General features: G+C 42.8%; 1 protein-coding gene across 1 annotated transcript in view; it reads left to right on the top strand.

Annotated features, from left to right (window-relative positions):
* Window positions 1-19013, top strand: part of pkd1a (polycystic kidney disease 1a) — an 85169-nt gene that overhangs the window by 30560 nt on the left and 35596 nt on the right. Inside the window, exons 10-23 of the mRNA XM_051945782.1 lie at window positions 999-1213; window positions 3882-4003; window positions 4094-4244; window positions 6652-6914; window positions 7323-7706; window positions 7959-8432; window positions 8538-8669; window positions 10186-10361; window positions 11045-11175; window positions 11335-13964; window positions 14596-14793; window positions 14910-15209; window positions 15318-15769; window positions 17096-17246. Of these exons, the coding sequence (XP_051801742.1) occupies window positions 999-1213; window positions 3882-4003; window positions 4094-4244; window positions 6652-6914; window positions 7323-7706; window positions 7959-8432; window positions 8538-8669; window positions 10186-10361; window positions 11045-11175; window positions 11335-13964; window positions 14596-14793; window positions 14910-15209; window positions 15318-15769; window positions 17096-17246 (5779 nt within the window). The remainder of the gene's footprint in view (window positions 1-998; window positions 1214-3881; window positions 4004-4093; window positions 4245-6651; window positions 6915-7322; window positions 7707-7958; window positions 8433-8537; window positions 8670-10185; window positions 10362-11044; window positions 11176-11334; window positions 13965-14595; window positions 14794-14909; window positions 15210-15317; window positions 15770-17095; window positions 17247-19013) is intronic.

The raw sequence follows: 19013 nt of genomic DNA, 5'->3' as shown, positions 1-19013 counted from the left end.
TTTTATATTTTAACCCTTGTCCTGTCTTCGTGACGTTGTCTCCACAGGTGCAAATAATCACAGTGTTGAAAAGCTTAAAAAAATGGAGATTACAAAGGAAATTGCTTTTATCATGTTTTTTTTTTTTTGACGAGGGGTGTTTGTGTGTTTAATGCAGCCATAAAACAGCTGCACAAAATGTCTGAATTCTTCATGCTTACTTCCACTTTCTCCCTTTTGTTTTTCGACTACAGTGAGTCACACACTAGCTCTTCTTTAGAGGAAGGAGCATATTGTTTTCAGAAAACGGTGTGTAACAGAAAAGAAAGTGAAAATGGGGAGTATGTCCTTTCCATTAGTGGACTCATGGAGTGAGAATTAATCAGACAATCACAGGGATGTACTAAATATCTGACATCTCAACTGCACTATCCAATCAAAGCAGCTTTTTCACACTCCCTTTGCTCTGCAATCATTGATTTTTGAAGGCAAGCTGACACATAATTCACTGGCTTGAATGTCACTCGCTGCAACATGCTTGCTCCAGTCTGGATGTTTTATAAAGGGGTTTGTGTGGCATGTTTCTCTTTGTCTGACACTATGATCACAAAGACTTGGAAAAAACATTTTTCTATCTTGTGTTCATTCATCCTTGAACTGTATGTATGTTTTTTGATCATTTCACTTGTTCTCATTTCAGCTCAAAACAATAACGCAGTGTCCCTTTTAATAATGCTGCTTACATGCAATCTCCTGCCCGTATTTGTTCCTTTATTTGTATCCCTTTATTTGATCTCATTTCCTCCTTACTGTTCTGTATATGTCTCGCCTTTTTTTTTTTCATATGTTGGAATTCTTAATATAGTTGTTTTATATGTACGTGTGATTTTCTTATTTATTGTCATTAACTTAGCTTGTTTCAGTGCACCGTCCAGTGGCAGCTACTTCAATTTTCGTCATATATGATGACAATAAAGCTATTCTATTCTATCTTTCCTGTCTGTTCATTACTGCACCAGGGAGCGAGGAGTGTGGCTAGGCCTGAGTGACGTCGACTCTCGAGGCAAACTGCGTTGGGTGAACGGATCGGAGGCCCAGGAGGGCGAGGAGGGCCAACCGCCTCGCTCTGCAATATCCCCCGGCAACGTGTGCGTGTCCCTTGATCAACAGGGTCAGACCAGTTCACACCTGTGCAGCGCCACGCGGGCCTATGTCTGCCAATACACGCCTCAAGGTAGGACCATGGACACTGCTACAAAAAATAAGAAGCAGTTCAAAGTCTTAGAATCCCACTATCAAAGGACGACAATGAAAACTGAGGCACAGAATCAATGCTAATGCAGTTTCCCCCAGTAGCCCAAGTGCACAGAATTTCAGCCTTCTTTAATGTTAATTATATGTAAATACATCTCAGTTTTGTTACCCAAAAATTAAAAAAAATCCACAGCCCTCAAAACTCTGAAAATACGTAGACTCCATGAAGTCTTTAAGTATGTGCATGTAGACACAGAAAGTATTTTTTTAGTTTCAGTTCGAATTTAGTCCATTGATACATTTCGCATCGCATTTTGTTTATTCATGCTTGTTACAGTCCAAAGGTTGAATTCCTCTAAAAACATGTACAACAGCAACACTCAAAAGCGAAATCAACAATGTACGTTTGTGTCTGACCACAGTATGAATGTGTCAGTCTGACTGATGGTCCAGTTGTGTTTTTTTGGTTCCGTCTGTCTTTGATTCTGTCTCAGTGTTTGTGGCTCTCTGCAGTAAACAGATACATTGTTTACTCAAGCGTTTTTTTTCTTGTTTCTTGGGAAATTTGTTTTCTCCATAGATTTTTTTCAGACGTTGGATGGGTAAAACTGCTCGCTTCATCAGTCCGTTTAAGTGCCAGATCTGTCATTCAGACATGGGTCTCTATTAATAAATGCATCACAAGCAATTTTCTAATCTGTCCACATGTGATGACAATGACTGTGATGACATGCTGCTTAATCAACTGTAAAATAAAAAAAATCCAGACAGCTGTGATGGAACTCAACTCAACCTGATGATTCAATTCAATTTTCAATTCAATTTTATTTATATAGCGACAATTACAATTCAGATTGTCACAAGATAGAGAAAAAGTCCCTATTATGGACACTATGTAAGGTAATAGTATAAGATAAAATTGTGACTTTGTGTGACAGCTGACCCGTCTAAAGTGGAGAAAACTACACAGTTTGACTTGCTGTGAGATCCTAATTGGTCCTGTCGCGATGTCAGGGATAATTTACAATTCTAAGTATTTAATGAGGTTTCTGCTTTTGTCCTACTTGCATAAATTAGCACTACTCTTGTTTTGATAACACTATATTATTTATTAAACTCAGAGGGAAGAGTCCCTCCAACAGTTGGAAGCAAAAAACTAAACTCTTAACTCCTGTTAACGTTTTGTCAAAACCTTCATTGTATTTATCACTGTTAACCCCTTAAACTTCAGTGTACCGCCGGCGGTACACCTACTAATTTGCATAGGAATTTCAAGAATGTCCGACGGCTGCAAATGCGATTATACAAACACTATATGCCGATGGAAAGCTTAGATTCTCATGAATCCGCCGGTATAAACCACTTTTAGATGTGATTACCACAGCGGGTGAGAAAAACACATTTGTCCGACAAAAACGAATATTCATCCATCCGTTCTGTATACACGGCTTCAACGCACTCAGCGCGACTCACATTTTCGGGTTCATTATTACACACAGAAAAAAATATTCCACGAAAAACGACCATAATCCAACCTTTTACATCCAGACGACACAAGCCAGTAAACTATTTTGTCCTAAACATGTCCTGAAGTCGGTATAAAATCCCCGAATCGGTCGTTTTCAAGGAAATGCACCTCGCGATGCGCGTCCAATATTCCCTGTATTTTTCGTCATTTTTTTATTTAAAAATAGAATATTAGTGATTTTTTTTGTACTGAAAACGGCTGGAATCTTAAAGGGTTAATACTTGTTATTTTCTGTCTTTATTTCATTAAAGCTCCATTTTAAGGGTATTCCAGTTTGTAATAGATGGGAAATCATAGGTAAGTGAATGAGGAAAAAATGTTCAGCAACAGTCTGTCTTTTCGTGCTCTCTGATATTTTTGGGTAAATATTGGTGCAAAATACTGAAAATCACTTCCTACAACTCAAAGTATGTCATGAGTGTTTGTCAGTCCGTCAGTGTGACTGCATGTAGTTGAGACTTGCATCTTGTTGAAAGTCGATACGGAAATATTACTGACATCGTGAGATTGCTGCTGTTACTAATGCAGAAAATTGAGCAGGGTTCTCATTCACTCCTGAAGTCAACATGTTTAGGTGCAGAAAATGGCTTTTGATTTCGTCCTCTCAAAATTGCTGCAATTCTTGACTGTCCTAAGTGTTTACCACATCTAGATGTGAAGCATGCAATGCGAGGGAGTCAGTGTAAAAAACATTTCAGGAAACAAGAAAAATCTTGGTCTGAAAATTGGCTGAAATTTGGTATATAAATAGATGTAATATGCACATGCAAATTTTTTATAAAAAGTATTGAAAATCATTTCACAAAACTCAAAGTATATCATAAGTACTTGTCTATCTGTCATTGAGACTGCATGTAGCTCATACTTATACCTTGTTGAAAGTTGGTACAGAAATATTACTATGACAGAAAATGGAGCAAGATTCTCATTCAGGCATGACGCTGACATGTTTAGGTGTAGAAAATGGCTTTTGACTTCTCCTTCTCTTTCTCTGTCAAAACAGCTTGTTACTGTGTGGACCATTTCTTAGACACTGCCACACCTGCACCACTTCCCTTTTAAATCCCTCATTCATCCCTCCTCTTTTCTCACTTTTACCACTCTCTTTCTGCCTCTCCAGTGCGTGTTCCAGATGCTGGGATCTTCATGGTGGGCATGGCTGTGTTTCCTTCCCATAATCCTCTGCAACGTGTGCCATCAACTCTTCCGTTTGCTCCACAACCTCCAAGCAGTGGCTTAGAGGTAAATGGGAATCTCCGCTTTTTTATTTGCTCATCAAATTGATGCCCTCAAAGCCTCCCTCATCAAACTACTGCTTTGTTTCTTGTCCAGATGCTGCTGTTTCCTGCACTGAGCTTCGTTCAGGCAGGTCGTCTGTCCTCCCTGGAGTTTGTCACTCAGGAGCTCATCTCACAAGTCCACATTCGATTCCAGACCTACAGACCTCACTGTCGTCATCTGAACCGGCACCTGCTGCTGCCCAGTGAGTCTTGCACAGAAACGCACGTACTCACACTTTGCACATAAAACACATGTGCACACATTCTTAGTTAGGACCAGCAAGTGTTAAAGAAACGCATAAGCCACCTGAGCCCACACTGCCAGTTTGATGAAAGCAATGACACCAGTTTCCACACGCTGACCAACCTTGTCTCAAGTTGTCAGGTGGGTTACCATGAAAGGGAAGATTGAATGGAGTCGGTTTGAGGGGCAGAACAGAAGAATAAAAAATCACCAACAACACCACCTGGGCACAGCTCCACTGAAGCAAAACAGCAAAGATATTCATAGATAAGAGTCAAAGAGCTGAGAATCAAATCCAGAGAGGCAGGCAGCGTGCTAAAGACACGGGATTATCTTTCCCCAAGAAGCTTTCATTTGAACTTGATGAATGCGGAAGAGCGGAGGAGGAGACGGTGGAGATAATAAGATAATGCAGCTGGAGTATTAATAATACAGTAGATTGCTCCACCATACCTGGAGATGCTGTAAGCCCACCACACTAATTATGTTCCATGCTATGGATACGCAAACCACACACATATTCACACATCTTTCACATTGAACAAGTGCACATTTTGGAAAGTGTGGGCTCGTCCGGGATCTTCATGGTCCCGCAGCTTAAAAAGGTAAGGTGATGTTATTGCTTAGTAGGTTATTTGATTTTGTTGTTTGGTGGTGGGTAATTGGCTTAAGGAGGGTGCTGGACTTTGGTACAAACCTGAGGTTTGTATTTTAAGGGGAGGGGTGTTACGGCCACCAGTATTGGTGTGCCGTCTGGTTTCTGGGGTGATGTCCTGTTGGGCCTTTATGGGGGGAAAATTACATGTGTGGGTTCAGCTGTGGTTGTTTCAGAGTCTCTGGAACCCTAGCTACCAGCTAATGACACCAGAGCTGACGACCTGCACTGCAATCCTGTTCTCCCCGCCCTCCGACCTTCCTGACTGGGCCACCCTCCAACTCCCCTCCACCTCTGACCAACCAGATGCAGCCAGCAGCACACCTGCAGGCTATGTGCCTGCAACCATGCTGTTAGTCAGGGCGTCTGGTATTTGTGACCAGTCTGCCCTGGTGCCTCTGTGTGTGATCATTTGTTTGTATTTTGATGAGTTTTGGTCTGTCGGCACGTGTGGTTGGGTTGGTGGGTACCGCAGACCACTTCGGTCTGTAGACACTTGTGGTGGGTGCTACAGACACTGTGGGCTTAGTGAAGAAGCCATTCGAGTTTTGAGTATTCGTGGTCTGTGTGGCCAGTGTGTGTTTGTGACCTGTGTGGTCAAATGTGTGTTCAGAGGCACCAGTTTTGTTTAGTTTGTTTTTGCACTTTTGTATTAGTTTTTGTTACTGGTCGTGGGTGTTGCCGATGTAGTTTTGTTTGGCTAGGGAGTTTAGTTGCTTTGTTTTGGGTTTAGATAGTTTGTGAAACTCTGTTAGCCTTCATTTGGTTTTACTCTGTTCTTTGATTTAGCAGCAGTTTTGTATTCTGTATTGTCACTCTTATGTTCCGTTCGCCACTAAGCAATAAATCCCTTCATCTCGACCAATAACATCTGGGGTTTTTTTTTTTGTTGTTGCATCCAGCCAACCCCAAGAGGTTGGATCGTAACAAGTGGAAAGGTTTATTGGAATTAATCATTTTTTTATCCCGAAACTCATCGCTTTTATTCGCATTTTTGCAACATTTTAGATGTTAGAAGAAACAAGTTGGACAGACATAACAATACTAACAGATTGTGTAGGGGATTTTTTTGGGATTTTTTTCATATTTCCAGTCACTATGAGAAACGACAACTTCCAGACTAGAAACCTGCCACACTAAATCTGTCCAACGGTTTGGAGGGTATAAATATGGCAAACTTAAAAAACTTAAAGCTAGTTTTTTGGGTGGGTGAATTAGCTGTTTTAATGACAGTGCTCAGTTCTCTGCATGCAAATGTTCCACAAAAACAATTCCCCGTCACTATTTTCAGGGGAAACCATTGGAGCATCCTGAACTTGGCACTGCCCAATTGCTTTAAAGAAATACAAATAAGTCAATGACCCCCCCCCCCCCCCCCCCCCACACACACACACACACACACACACACACACACTCTTACAGCAGAATGATAATGAGGTGCAGTCAGAACATTCTGCAAAGAGTTGTCAATGCTAGCGAATGGTCTGGCAATGCAACACTAGCTTTCACCCATCACTGTTTTTTTTTTCTGATAATGATGCCTAATATCTCCTTTCTTGAATCACTAAATAATATTTTCTACTTTTACAGCTGTTTTTACATACAATGCATTTGAAAATGGATATAAAAAGAAATAAGAAGTGAATAATTTTTTTGTTAATGTCCAGACTTTTTGTTTTAAATGACAAACACACTGCATCTATTGTTTCAGGTTGTGGAGGTCCAGCGTGTACCCCAGTAGCTGTTTGTGTCCCCAACGACACCAGCAGCAGTGATCCACCCTCCTGCCCCAGATTAGAGCAGTGGTGTCCCTTCCAGCGCCGATGCCTGCCCCTCTCTAGTCTCTGCCAGCCTTCCTCCTGTCCCAACTGCTCCCATTCTCACCGTCTGCCACCTGGGATGTTGAGGCCGCGATACACTCTACAGAATGAGGTGGTCTTCACTCTACCAGCAGGACCAGCTGGACATGTACTGGTAAGAGGGTCTACCTTTGTCTCCTAACTTATTCAGGAATACCTTAGCCCATCCATCCATCCAATATCTATACACTGCTTAATCCTTATGAGGTCGTGGGGGGGCTGGAGTCTATCCCAGCTGACTTAGGGTGAAGGCAGGGGACGACCTGGACATGTCACCAGTCTGTCAGAGGGCTACATATAGAGACAATCACACTCGCATTCACACCGACAGACAATTTAGAATCACCAATTAACCCGAGTATGTTTTTGGACTGTGGGAGGAATCCGGAGATTTAAGATGTTTGCAGCCAGACTGGATAAACTGCAAATGCATTGTAACTGATGTGCAGGGCTGTTTCACGACATTGATCAAAGAGAAGACATTTATTTGCCTGCATCTCGGACTGATTCTTGTTTCTTCCAGCTACAAGACACACTAGAGGACATCCTGGTTTCTCGTGGGGATGTGATCGCCCTGCAGCACGACGCCGGCCCGTCCTCTCTTCTCCGCTGCCAGCCGTCTCCAAACTCACCGTTGCGGCAACCCGTTTTAGCCCTCAACCAATCCGAGTGGTTCTGGATCAACAGCAGCAACGGACAGCCAACGGACTCTGCAGCCGATCACGACGCCAACCTTCTGCTCGACCCGGTGCTTGACATGGAGACCCTGGTGAAGGACGGCGAGGGAGGCTGGCTGGAGGAGGGGGTTTGTCCCATCAGAGTGCTCTATGTGGGGCAAAGTGAGACGCAGCTGCAGGGAGCACAGCTGTCTAATGGACTACCCCAGCCAGGACTCTACAGCCTGCTGGTAAATAATCAAAGCTGCATGTCATATCCCAGCATTCATGGAGGTGGTCGCTTAGGAATGCAGAAACCCGCTGTGTAGAGTTTTTTTTCAGTGTGAATTGTGTTTTTCTGTAACGCCGATGTCAGATAAACATTTCATGGGCATACAGATCTTTTTAGTGAACAGGTTAGTTTCTGTCTTTACCTTGTTTGCTCTGTGTTTGTTTTGATTGTTTGACTGTAGTAACTGAGACACAACCTATTTGAATTTTAGGTGACCTCTGTTGAGCCGTCATACCCAGCTTCAGCATCGTGCTCACTCCGGGTGGTGCCTCCACTGGGCTTAACAATCTTTCACCCGCCTCCACGTAACAACACCCTCTATCTGCAGCCCAACGACACTCGCCTTGTGCTCCGTGTGCAGTCTAGCTACGAAACAAAGGTGTCACGCCGTGGCAGTAATCTCAGCGTAACTTTCCAGCCTGAATGTCCACCGGAGTTTCCAGTGCTCTGTCAGCCTGGGCTGAGCTCAGGGTCTGGGCTCGAGGTTTCAGAGCCAAGCCAGTACGCAGTGCTGGACCTGAGCCTGGGTGTGGATGAGCAGAAAGGCCCAGTGCAGATAGAATTGGAAGCCCACAATAACGTGACAGAGGCCAGTCTGGTGGTGTTTGTTCACCTGGAAGAGCCGCTCAGAGTACTGGTGGTGCAGCCTGACCCTGCACACAGAGTGCTGATGGAGTCGGTTGTGGTGAGTGTGTTTTTAATTTTGTGTTAATTTCACTGACAGTTTGTAAAGAGCTCATATTTGATATAAATATTTAATGCACCACACTGTACTCTGTGTGTGTTTTAGAGCTACACAGCGTCAGTGCTTGAAGGCGCCAGTCCCACATTTAAATGGACAGTGGATGACAAGCCGTACTTCACCTATTACAATACAGTCCTCAATGTCATCTACCAGCATGCTGCCGTCTACAAGCTCACAGTGAGTTTCTGTCTAATTATCAGATTCAGCATGAGTCAAATTGTTGTCATTCTGCCAGACAATCTTTTCTGTTGCCACACATTGGCCAAATTTATATATTAGAACCCCCCTCCAGTAGCCTAGCCGCGCTAGACAATCCACGGCAATGAATTTAATTCTCTGCCAGGGTGGGTCTAGTTACCCTCCATAAGGCTCGAGGTTGGATGCTCCTAAAAGTGGCCGACGAATCACCATGAAGTGTAGAGTCAGAAGGCGGGCGTAACTAAGTGACGACAGAAGTGCGACGATTCTGACAGAAACAACCGGCGCACAATAAACGGTTATCTTTCGACTGGGCTTTGGCCACAGCCCTTAAAGATTTGAAGCTAAAATTCAACTTGAAAGATAAACAAAGGACGGCATTGAAGTGTTTCATTGAGAAGAAAGACGTATTTGGACTTATGCCGACGGGATATGGCAAATCCTTAATATACCAGTTGGCTCCGCTGGTTGGGAAGCTAATGGGACTGAGCCACAATCCGGCGCTCTAGGAACTCCGTCAGCCTATTCGTTGCGCTGATTGGTTGTATACCTACCCAATTGCTGCAGAGTGATTTGAAAGACAACCTTTTAGCCCGCCTCCCTCCCTGTCGAGCGTTCCTAGACCCTTGTGTCTTAAGAGCTGGGTCTAGCGCGGCTAGGCTACCCCTCCAGTGAAAATCATTAGTAAAGTCAGTCCTAGTCTAAGAATCACTTTCTGGTTTTGTTTTTTATTGCCTTCTCTTCCAATGTGTTATCCAAAGACACTGACTAAATATCTGCAATATATATGCAAATCAAAGAAATTTTACTCATGATTAGGTAACTTCTCTGCTGGACAGCAATGTTTAGCTGGTACATTACATACATAATATAGAATAGCATGGTATCTAAAAACACAGAGTATAGGCACTTTAAATTTTAGGATATATTCTGTTAATCACATAATTAGAAAGAAAGCTGTCGTATATACAAGATTGAATATTAGGTACTAATTCCATTGGCATGTGTTTGAAGTGGTTGGCTCAACCATCCTTGCGTTACCATAAAATCACCAAAGTTAACATTTTGGTCTTCTTGACGATGGATCGCTTGTCTGCAACCAACAACTACTTTCATCAGTCATGTTTTCTGCCCTGTTTTGTTGCACAATTGCCAGTATATAAATGTCAGACTGTGAAAAGTGAGTGTTTGCTAGAGCCTTGTCAACATCTTTGAACTACTAATTTTGTCCATAAGCGGTACAAAATCCATTTATTGTGAAAAGAAAATGAGAAACATATTTCTAACAGTGGGAACCAGTAAATGTTTAGAATTCCGGCTTAGAAGCTGAATGAAAGTGTTTTTTTTGATCAAAATTGTTTAATCAGTTACAGACTTTAATTGGTGCAATTGTGTTTTTGGAAATATTACACTTGCATATCATAGTTATGTTGCTGCTTTGACTGCCTTGGATGTCACCAAAAACTTTTTACCAACAATGTGCCGTCTCTCCTAGGTGACGGCCATGAACCATGTCAGCGCACTCACAGAGCATTTCAATGTAACTGTGGACCGGCTGCAGCCCATGAATAACCTCACAGTCAGAGGTGTGCCAGATGTTGTTCCTCAGGGCTCCAACCAGACTCTCACCGCCTCTGTGCTCGTGGACATGTCTGTGGCTGCCACCTTCAGGTATGAACATGGACAGATAAGTGGATAGCTTGATAGATACCCCCTTTACAACAACTCAAATTTAAAAAAGACAAAACTGCCAATTTCTATCTCTGTCTCTATTTTTAAGGCTGAGTGAACCCACATTGTGTCTCTTTTTGTGTGTGACTGCTCCTTTCTTCTCCTCTGTCTTTGCTCTTTTCTCTGTTTTTGTCTTTCTCTGTGCCATAATAGCACTGCTGCAGTCAAGTCAAAGCAGAGCCTTGGATTTATAACCATGTGGTTTGGGAAGATTGCTGACAAGAATTTTCCCCTCTGCGCGGCTGTTTCCCCCGTACTTTTTTCCCCCTTTTTCTTCCACTCTTTCTATTTTACTCTTTTACATTCCCTACTTTTTTCATGTTTCCACCCTCCCTGCTTTGGAGCACTCTTTCACTTAGCTACACTCCGCTCTCACCAATTCTTGGTCCAGAGAGGCTTCCTGAGTTTTCAGTTTCCACTTCTCCTCATCCAAACCCTGTCTTGTGTCGTCAGAAAAGATTCCTCCTTTCCAGCTTTCCAGTGAGTGCATGTGTGCTGGTATTACTCATGTTGTATAGATGAAATCTGTTTACACAATCACATTGTAGGGACCAAAAAGGGACAAAAAGCTTGATCTGAAAGTCCTTCTTTAATGGTTTTACATTGTCTCTGTTATGCTGTAGATGGTCTTTTGGTGACGGAGGATATAAGGAGTTTGAATACAAGCCGCCCTACCCTCTCTCCCTCCTCTGGCCAGATTCCCCTAATCAAATTCTCCTAAGCAACAACATCACCTATGTCTACTCTCAGCCAGGTAACCTCTCTCTATCAGATATAGTGGAATACAGTAATAGAGCCGTGTCCAGTCGTGTTTATGGAGGTTTCCATGTTTGAAGCCTGCTGGTAGATAATAACATGTAGCTAATACTATCTCTTTTTCATTGGTTTCTCTTTCTTTCCTTTCTCTGTACAGGAATATACACAGCACTTGTGTCAGTTTCCAATCGTTATGAGAACATCAGTCAAAGCATCAACATGAGTGTCTACAGCATCCTCACTCGTGTCGATATACAAACAGAGCCACAACTCCTCCTTGCTGGCAAATCCGCCGATTTTGAAGCTCACCCCCTGCCCTCGCCGTACGGCATTCATTACGACTGGCACTTTGGGGATGGTTCTGCCACCCTACAAGGACGCCGTGTGGAACACACCTGCGCGCAGAGTGGCGTCTTCACTGTGTGTGTATCAGTAAATAACACCATCAGTTCTAAAGAAGAATGTGCTGAAATGTTTGTATATGAGGAAATTGAAGCTCTAACAGCTGAAAGCTCCTCTCCCACAGAGCTGAATAGTTCCACTACAGTGTGGGCCTCAGCTTCAGGTAACAACATCACATGGACATTCTCAATGGGTGATGGCACTGTCTATACCATATACTATACACCTGAACCTCGCGTGTCTCACAGCTACATCAAAGATGGCAACTACACTGTAAATGTTACTGCAATGAATGCTGTGAGCTCTGGCTGGACAGTCCTTCCAGTTCAGGTGTTTGTCTTCCAAGTTATAAGGATGGAGCCATCCGGGTGTGTCCAAGAGCGGACTCCAGTCAACTTTAAAGCCTGGGTGTCCGGAAATGCATCGGTTCATCTTTATGAATGGAGTTTTGGGGACGGAAGCCTCAATGAAACACACCACGGAAATCCCAGAGTCTCACACACCTACCAAACAAGTGGGAACTACCAACTCTCCCTACTCCTTTCTAGCCAGGTCAACAAGGCCACCAAGGACAATTTCTTTAGCTGGGTGTGTGTGCAGCCAGCTTTGACCAATATTAGCCTTATTCTTGAGAAATCACATTACGCTGTGGGGGAGGAAATAAAGTTCCATGTGAGAGCTGAGCCACAGTTTAACTACAGCTATCAGTGGGACTTTGGTAGAGAGGAAGATCTCGTGCCCATCCGTGGTTCTGAGCACATCATGGCAGCATATAAAAACCCCGGTCTTTACATTGTGACAGTACATGTTTTCAATAACATCTCTGCCAGTAACGCCAGTGCTGTGATTGAGGTTCTGATGCCCGTTGGACCAATTGTTATTCATCATAATGGCACAAAGTACAATAATCTGACACTTGGAGCACCATATACTTTCATTACTTCCTCCTTGGCCTCCAATGTCACTTATATCTGGAATTTTGGAGATGGAAATGAGCTTACAGGCAAGAATACCATCCATACTTACAACATCTCGGGAAACTACAATATCACACTGAAAGCAGCCAACAAAGTTAGTCACAATGACACTGTTCTGCCTGTTAGTGTGCTTGCACCAATTCAGAACTTGACAGTCAATGCGAGCTTGGTAAATGTCCCTCTCAATGCTACAGTCCATTTTGAGGCCCATATGGAGGAGGAAGACGGTGTGCGGTTTTCCTGGATGGTGTCTGGTTCTCTTGGATATTGCTGCACCTCAATCCCAGGAACGCGCACCATGTTCTACACCTTTCGCTCTGTTGGCACCTTCAACATCATTGTGACAGCAGAGAACAATGTGGAAACATCACAAGCAAGTATCATTCTGTCTGTCCAACGTGAGCTGGAAGAACTAAAGATTTTAGTGGATGAGATTGGAGGAGGCACAGGGCTGGTTGGTTGTTGTTACGCTACGAATCGTGTTCTTCACCTTCAAGCCGACGCAAAGGAAGGCACCAACATTACCTTTACTTGGAACCTTATTAGAGAACTGGACCCTGTCAGCTCATTCAATGCAACAGGGAAGACTGTAGAGTTGAATTTCTCCGAGCCAGGTCCGTGCGAAATCCTTCTCCGGGCAACAAACCTTCTGGGGCAGCTTTCCTTCAACAGAACCATCCACTTTCTCAAACCAGCTGGAAGTGTGCAGCTGCAGATCAGCAACAATCCAGTTGCTGTAGGTTCTTCAACAAATATGACAGTAAAGACTAATGAAGGGACAGACCTGCAGTACCGCTGGACTATAGATGGGAACACTCTGGACTGGAACAAGTCCTGGAAAACCCACAATTTCAACAGTCCCGGCAAAAAAAAAGTCACTGTGGAGGTCTTCAATAAAGTTAGCTTGGAGGTTGTGTCAGAGATTGTCAGTGTCCAGGAAGTGATTTCTGGGTTAAATTTCTCAGCCACCAATGTGACAGAGCAGAATTTCGTAGCAACGGGGGTGAACATCTTGCTCCAGGGGAACGTGTCAGAAGGAACCAATGTAGTGTGGACATGGCTGATGGAAGGGAGAACAGAAATAGGAAAGAAAACCTCTTTGATCTTCCAGGAGCCAAAGACAGCCAGTGTTACTTTGAATGCCACCAACAATGTGAGCAGTCAGGTCATCTCCAGAGAGTTCTTTGTTCAAGACAAAATTCAGGGATTGGAGATAAAGGCAAGTAAGAAGTATGTAGCAGTGAATGAAAAGGTGGATTTCACAATTACGATGCTAGCAGGTACGGATGTTCAACTGATCCTCAGCATCAGTGGTGATGCCACTAGGTATCTTCAGCCCAACACAACCTACAGCCATGTATTCTCCAGGGTGGACTCGTACTTGGTGAATCTCACTGCTCACAACCAGGTAATGTTAAAAAAAAAAAAAGAAAAAAGATTGCTAATGTACATTGTAAGATTCCATCCATTACATAAGCAATTGCATACAATTACATTAAATATTGTCATACATGGCTAGCTCTTTACCATTTTATGAAGATGTGCAAAGCTTCTTGCTTCATCTCAGAGGTACAGCCTATCGAGTTTCGAGCATTTGCCAAATTATTTTCAGGTTCTGCCTGTGTACACTTGCACTGGCGTATGAGATTTGCTGTCACTGCCTGACATAGTATTGGCGCATTTACATAATTACATTGACAAAATACAGTTTCACTCACCTTGCACCTGAAACTTGATATAACATGTCTTTATTACCACTTATTTGAACTCCAACCTCATTTGTTTTTATATTTTGAAAGATTAAATTATTCTTAATGGTTGTAATCCATTTAAGTTTATCCAAGGGTCTTATTTGTGTGCTTACATTTTATTTTATCTTTTTGCTTGACTACATTGTAAATGAGGACTCTTTACCTAAATGCTTTTTGAGTTTAAATAAAGCTTGAATGAATGAAATTAGGATGTTCTGCTTATTAAAAAGTACATCAAACTAAAACATTGCAGTAGTTAAATTTGTACGTTTCAATGTGTTGCTCCAGGTCAGTTCCAAGAGGTGCCATCTGATCCAAGTGGAGGTGATGGAGCCTGTGCGTAATCTTTCCATTGAAGGATGCTGTGCAGCGATTCCTGTAGGTGTAAAGAAAGTGTTTGTGGCCAACGTCAAGACAGGCAAACCTGTTAGTTTCCTGTGGACTTTTGATCTGCATCTCCACAAGGCATCACATATGGGCAAAGAGGTCTGTTCATGTGCAGATGAAAGCCTTTGTAATCATGACATATCTATCACAGCATAGTTAAGAGCTGTTAATGGCTTGAAGGATGACATATCTTTATGAATTCCAACATCCCCTAGGCGCCATACACGCCAGAAGAACCTGGTTTATTGATCATCTATCTGAGGGCCTTCAACAGCCTGCATGGTCAGAATATCACCAGGCACATACTGGTGCAGCACCTGCTGAAGACTGCTGTCCTGGACGCAGTGCCTCGGGACACTTTCATCAATAAGACAGTAACCCTGATGGCCTCTGTCACACCCAGATCTAGTCCTGTGGAGTGCTCGTGGGACTTTGGTGACGGCTCTACTCAAGTTCACACCAACACCACAACTGTGGGTTATGCATACAGACACCCAGGGCACTACCTGGTCCAGGTATGTTTTTTTAATTCCGTTCTTTTATTTGTCCTTGAAATATGAGGTATATTGATTGCTGATGTTTTCAAGTTTATGAATTTACAAGCTTGCTTATTTCCTTTCTAGGTAAACTGCAGAAACCTGGTGAGCTCGGTGTTAGCCCAGGTTGAAGTGAACATCAGCGTATTGGAGTGTGAAGAGCCAGAAGTTCAGGTGGTTCAATCCCCACGTCTGGCCATCTGGCGCTACCAGCCCGCTTTGGTAGAAGCCAGCGTGGACCTGAAAGGCTGCATACGCTACGGAGCTCAGTACCTCTGGCAAGTACTCGCAGGGTCTTCCTGTGAGAGTGAAATAATGAAAGACAACCCAGTGCTGCCCAGAACAGTTACTCAGCCCTCTCAGTTTTTGCCTGTCCGAGTAATTCGCCTGCCGGGGGAGGTGGATGTGCGGCGGCTGCAGCTGTCGTTGCCGAAGATGGCTTTGGCAGCAGGGAACTACACCTTGGTGTTTTCTTTGTCATACGAAGGTGTGCCGCTAAGGAAAGCTGCTTGTCTGCACCTCGGTGTCATGGCGGCCAGGTCAGTACAAACTGTTGGTTTAATGATTTTTACTTACTTGAGAAGGTACATTGCGTATTATATCAGTAATCATCTGTGATCTTGATAAAGTGTGAAATAAAACCATCAATCCACCCAAAATCTTCATCAACAGCTTGGCACTTGTGTTCTCCTTAAATTCATTGCAATCAATTCTTATAAATGTCTAGTTTCATAGTGATAAATAAGTGGTCTCACTGCCCATTTCTCTGCTGTTGATCCTTATTTTCAGTATGTACTTTTGAGTCTTGATACACTTACCTCTCAAGCTTGTTGTTTGGAGACATTCATATGGGTTTCTTTTGCACTAGTACAGATTTTATTACATTTGGGGAACAGTGTCAATTTTAAAAACTTTAATGCAAAGAAAACAGAAGAAATTGGGAAACTGAAATCAGTTTTATCCAGGCGACGTAAACGAATAACATCCATGAAACAACTTGAAAGACTTTCGATAATATAAACTGAAGAGACAATAACAACATCCATCCAAGCAGTAACTTTCGGGGCTGAAAAATTAAAGCAGTGAAGAAGTGCCAATAGCTGCAATTCCTCATATGACCACTTGAGGCTGGCGCCATAAGCAAGTAAATCCCCATAGACTCCCATGTTGAAATGCCCAAATTGATCTTTACAGCTAGTTTGTTCATTTATGGCATTCATTCATTTAATTTATGTGGGCTTTTGTTTTCTAAAACAATTTAAATTGTATTCTGTTGTATTATATTAAGGTGTCAGTTTAGGATGTGGCAGTTCGAGGCCAAAAGACGGTGGCATGGCCTACCTGAATTCCACTCGTGTGCTTATTTGCTTATTTTTGGTTTGACTCATAGTCAGGTATTGTCAAGATATCAACAGCTGGAACCATCACATTGATCTTTAAAAGAACTTAAATACCCAAAACTATGGGTGATGTCAAAGATTTTCCTGATCTTTATATGCAGTGACACGACAGTACTACCCCCTGCACTACTTTGCCCCACATAGCTACAACATGAGAAATAATTGCCTTAAAGAGAAATTCAGTTTCTTTCTTTCTCTGCTAGAAGATCACTTATGACAATACCATCCTCAAATGTACGCCCAAAGTCTGAGGGAGAAAGCTAAGGAAAGTTGCTTGTTTGATGTGGAGGTTGCACAGTGTATTGTTCATTTCCCATCATAACTTTTAGTTTATCGAAGATAAAGGTTTGCAAAGATTACTTGCACCTCTGATTGTTAGAACAATCATTACCGATTGACAGGAATTTTAAATTTGTATTACATGGTCTTTTTTTTTCTGCTAACTGTACCCCTGTTACTTGTCAGGCTGATGCCCATCATAGAAGGTGGCACCTACAGGGTTTGGCCGAATACACAGGACCTGTTGCTGAATGCAGAGCCATCCTATGACCCCAACATGGACCCAGACAGTCAGTCGCTGCTCTACTACGCCTGGGAGTGTCAAAGTACATCAAAGGTAAACACTAGCCTAAAACAAAAGCTGTATATCATCTATCTGCTGTGTCTAAATGTAGTAAAACGGAGGAGCGACAGCAGCATCTGTCTAAATCCAGCTGATATTAGCATAGTTGGAAGGGAAATAGATTAGAGCCATTATTTATTACATATACTCTGATTTCTTAAGTATAGAGTAGAACAGTGAATAGCGTGTTATTAACTGATGTATTTACATATAATCAGTTTCCTGCTGCTCTGCCTTTGTTTTTGAAGTTCGACAGGATTCTCTCTGTGTTTTTTGCCATTTGTCCGACACCTGACTCGAGTCTAATACAAATACGAGTGTTGACTTGTTACACCAAACTCACTCTTAGAATTTCTTATTGTACTTTTAAATGGTGAACTCCTGGAGCAGATTTTGGAGAACTTGATCCTGCAAAGGAGGCTGTGAAAAAAATTACATAATAGTTCATCTGGTCCTGAGTTGTGTAGCTGGCTTCAGAGAGGCTTGGCAGCACTGATGTGAGGAGGAGAACTTATTTCAGGACGGTTTGTTAGTGTATCCACTGAGTGTTGAGTGTATGCTCATTTGGTGTTTTTCGCACTCACTGCTTCCTTGGTTGGGCGGGAACACATTCTGCTGGAGCAGAAAAGACCACAATATAAGACCCAATGGGATGGGTGTATCCAGCAGGACAGAGTGTGTGTGTGTGTGTGTGGAGTCGTATGTCCACCTTTGTGAGGGCGAGTTTGTGTTTATAACAGTGAAAGTGTGTGCATTTTCTGGAAAGTGAGTCTGTTTTATCCAGTTCTCATCAGGAAAGATTCAAAAAGGGCTGCATGTAGGTTAGGACTTAGTTTCAGGATTAAGGTTAGATTAGGATGAGCTTTGGGGTTTGGTATTTAGCCATGATGGTTAAGGTTTGGAATGCATTGAGTCAGCGAAGGTCCTCACAAAGTAACCAGTACAGATGTGTGCGTCTGTATATTGTACATCTAAGGAGGCAGGCATTTAAAGGGTTATATAACTGTTTAGAGATAAACTTTGCATTCCACAGCTGGTGCTTTGCTCCCCACCCTGACAATTACACACACACACACACACACACACACACACACACACACACACACACACACACACACACACACACACACACACACACACACACACACACTCTCTCTCTCTCTCTCTAATTGCTGTGCAGTACTTTTGATAAAAAGAAAGAGGGATGTTCAATTTGACTGCAGAAAGTGAAATAGTTTTTGCACTCTAGTGGCAGGAGTCAAAGCTAGACAGACTAAATAAATGATTGGACAGAAACACTGTCCTCACTGAATAAAGTTGTAGAAGGCAGTGCAAGAGGTGATCAGAAAGACTTATTAAAACAGAAACTGAATCTGATTTAAATTTGACTGCCATCCCCATCAAAGTAGTTTGCTTGTGCAACAACACAGCGCTCCCAGCAGTTCTGCAACATTTGTAATGCGGCCTGAAAGTTATGTAAACAAGTCCAGCACCATCTGTAATGAGCACTGAATCTTCTAAACTCTGTCAAAATGGAGACCCTTCAGTTTGAGTTTCATTTTGTAGCACAGGGAAAATTCACAAGATGAAACTCAACTGTTGAGTAGTAGTGGATGCGAAGCAATTATTCAGTTGTTGTGGCCTAAAAAAAACCCACCTGCATAATCGGCAAGCTGTGACCAGAGCACAGCATGGGGATTTTGTCACCTCTCAGGTCATTGCAATAGAACTTTTCCTGGACAGTCCGACCCTGCGGGATGA

The sequence above is a fragment of the Acanthochromis polyacanthus genome, chromosome 3 (assembly GCF_021347895.1).
Source record: "Acanthochromis polyacanthus isolate Apoly-LR-REF ecotype Palm Island chromosome 3, KAUST_Apoly_ChrSc, whole genome shotgun sequence".
NCBI classification, from domain to species: domain Eukaryota; kingdom Metazoa; phylum Chordata; class Actinopteri; family Pomacentridae; genus Acanthochromis; species Acanthochromis polyacanthus.
The sequence above is the reverse complement of the archived record's forward strand: the minus strand, read 5'-3'. Positions and strand labels throughout refer to the sequence as shown.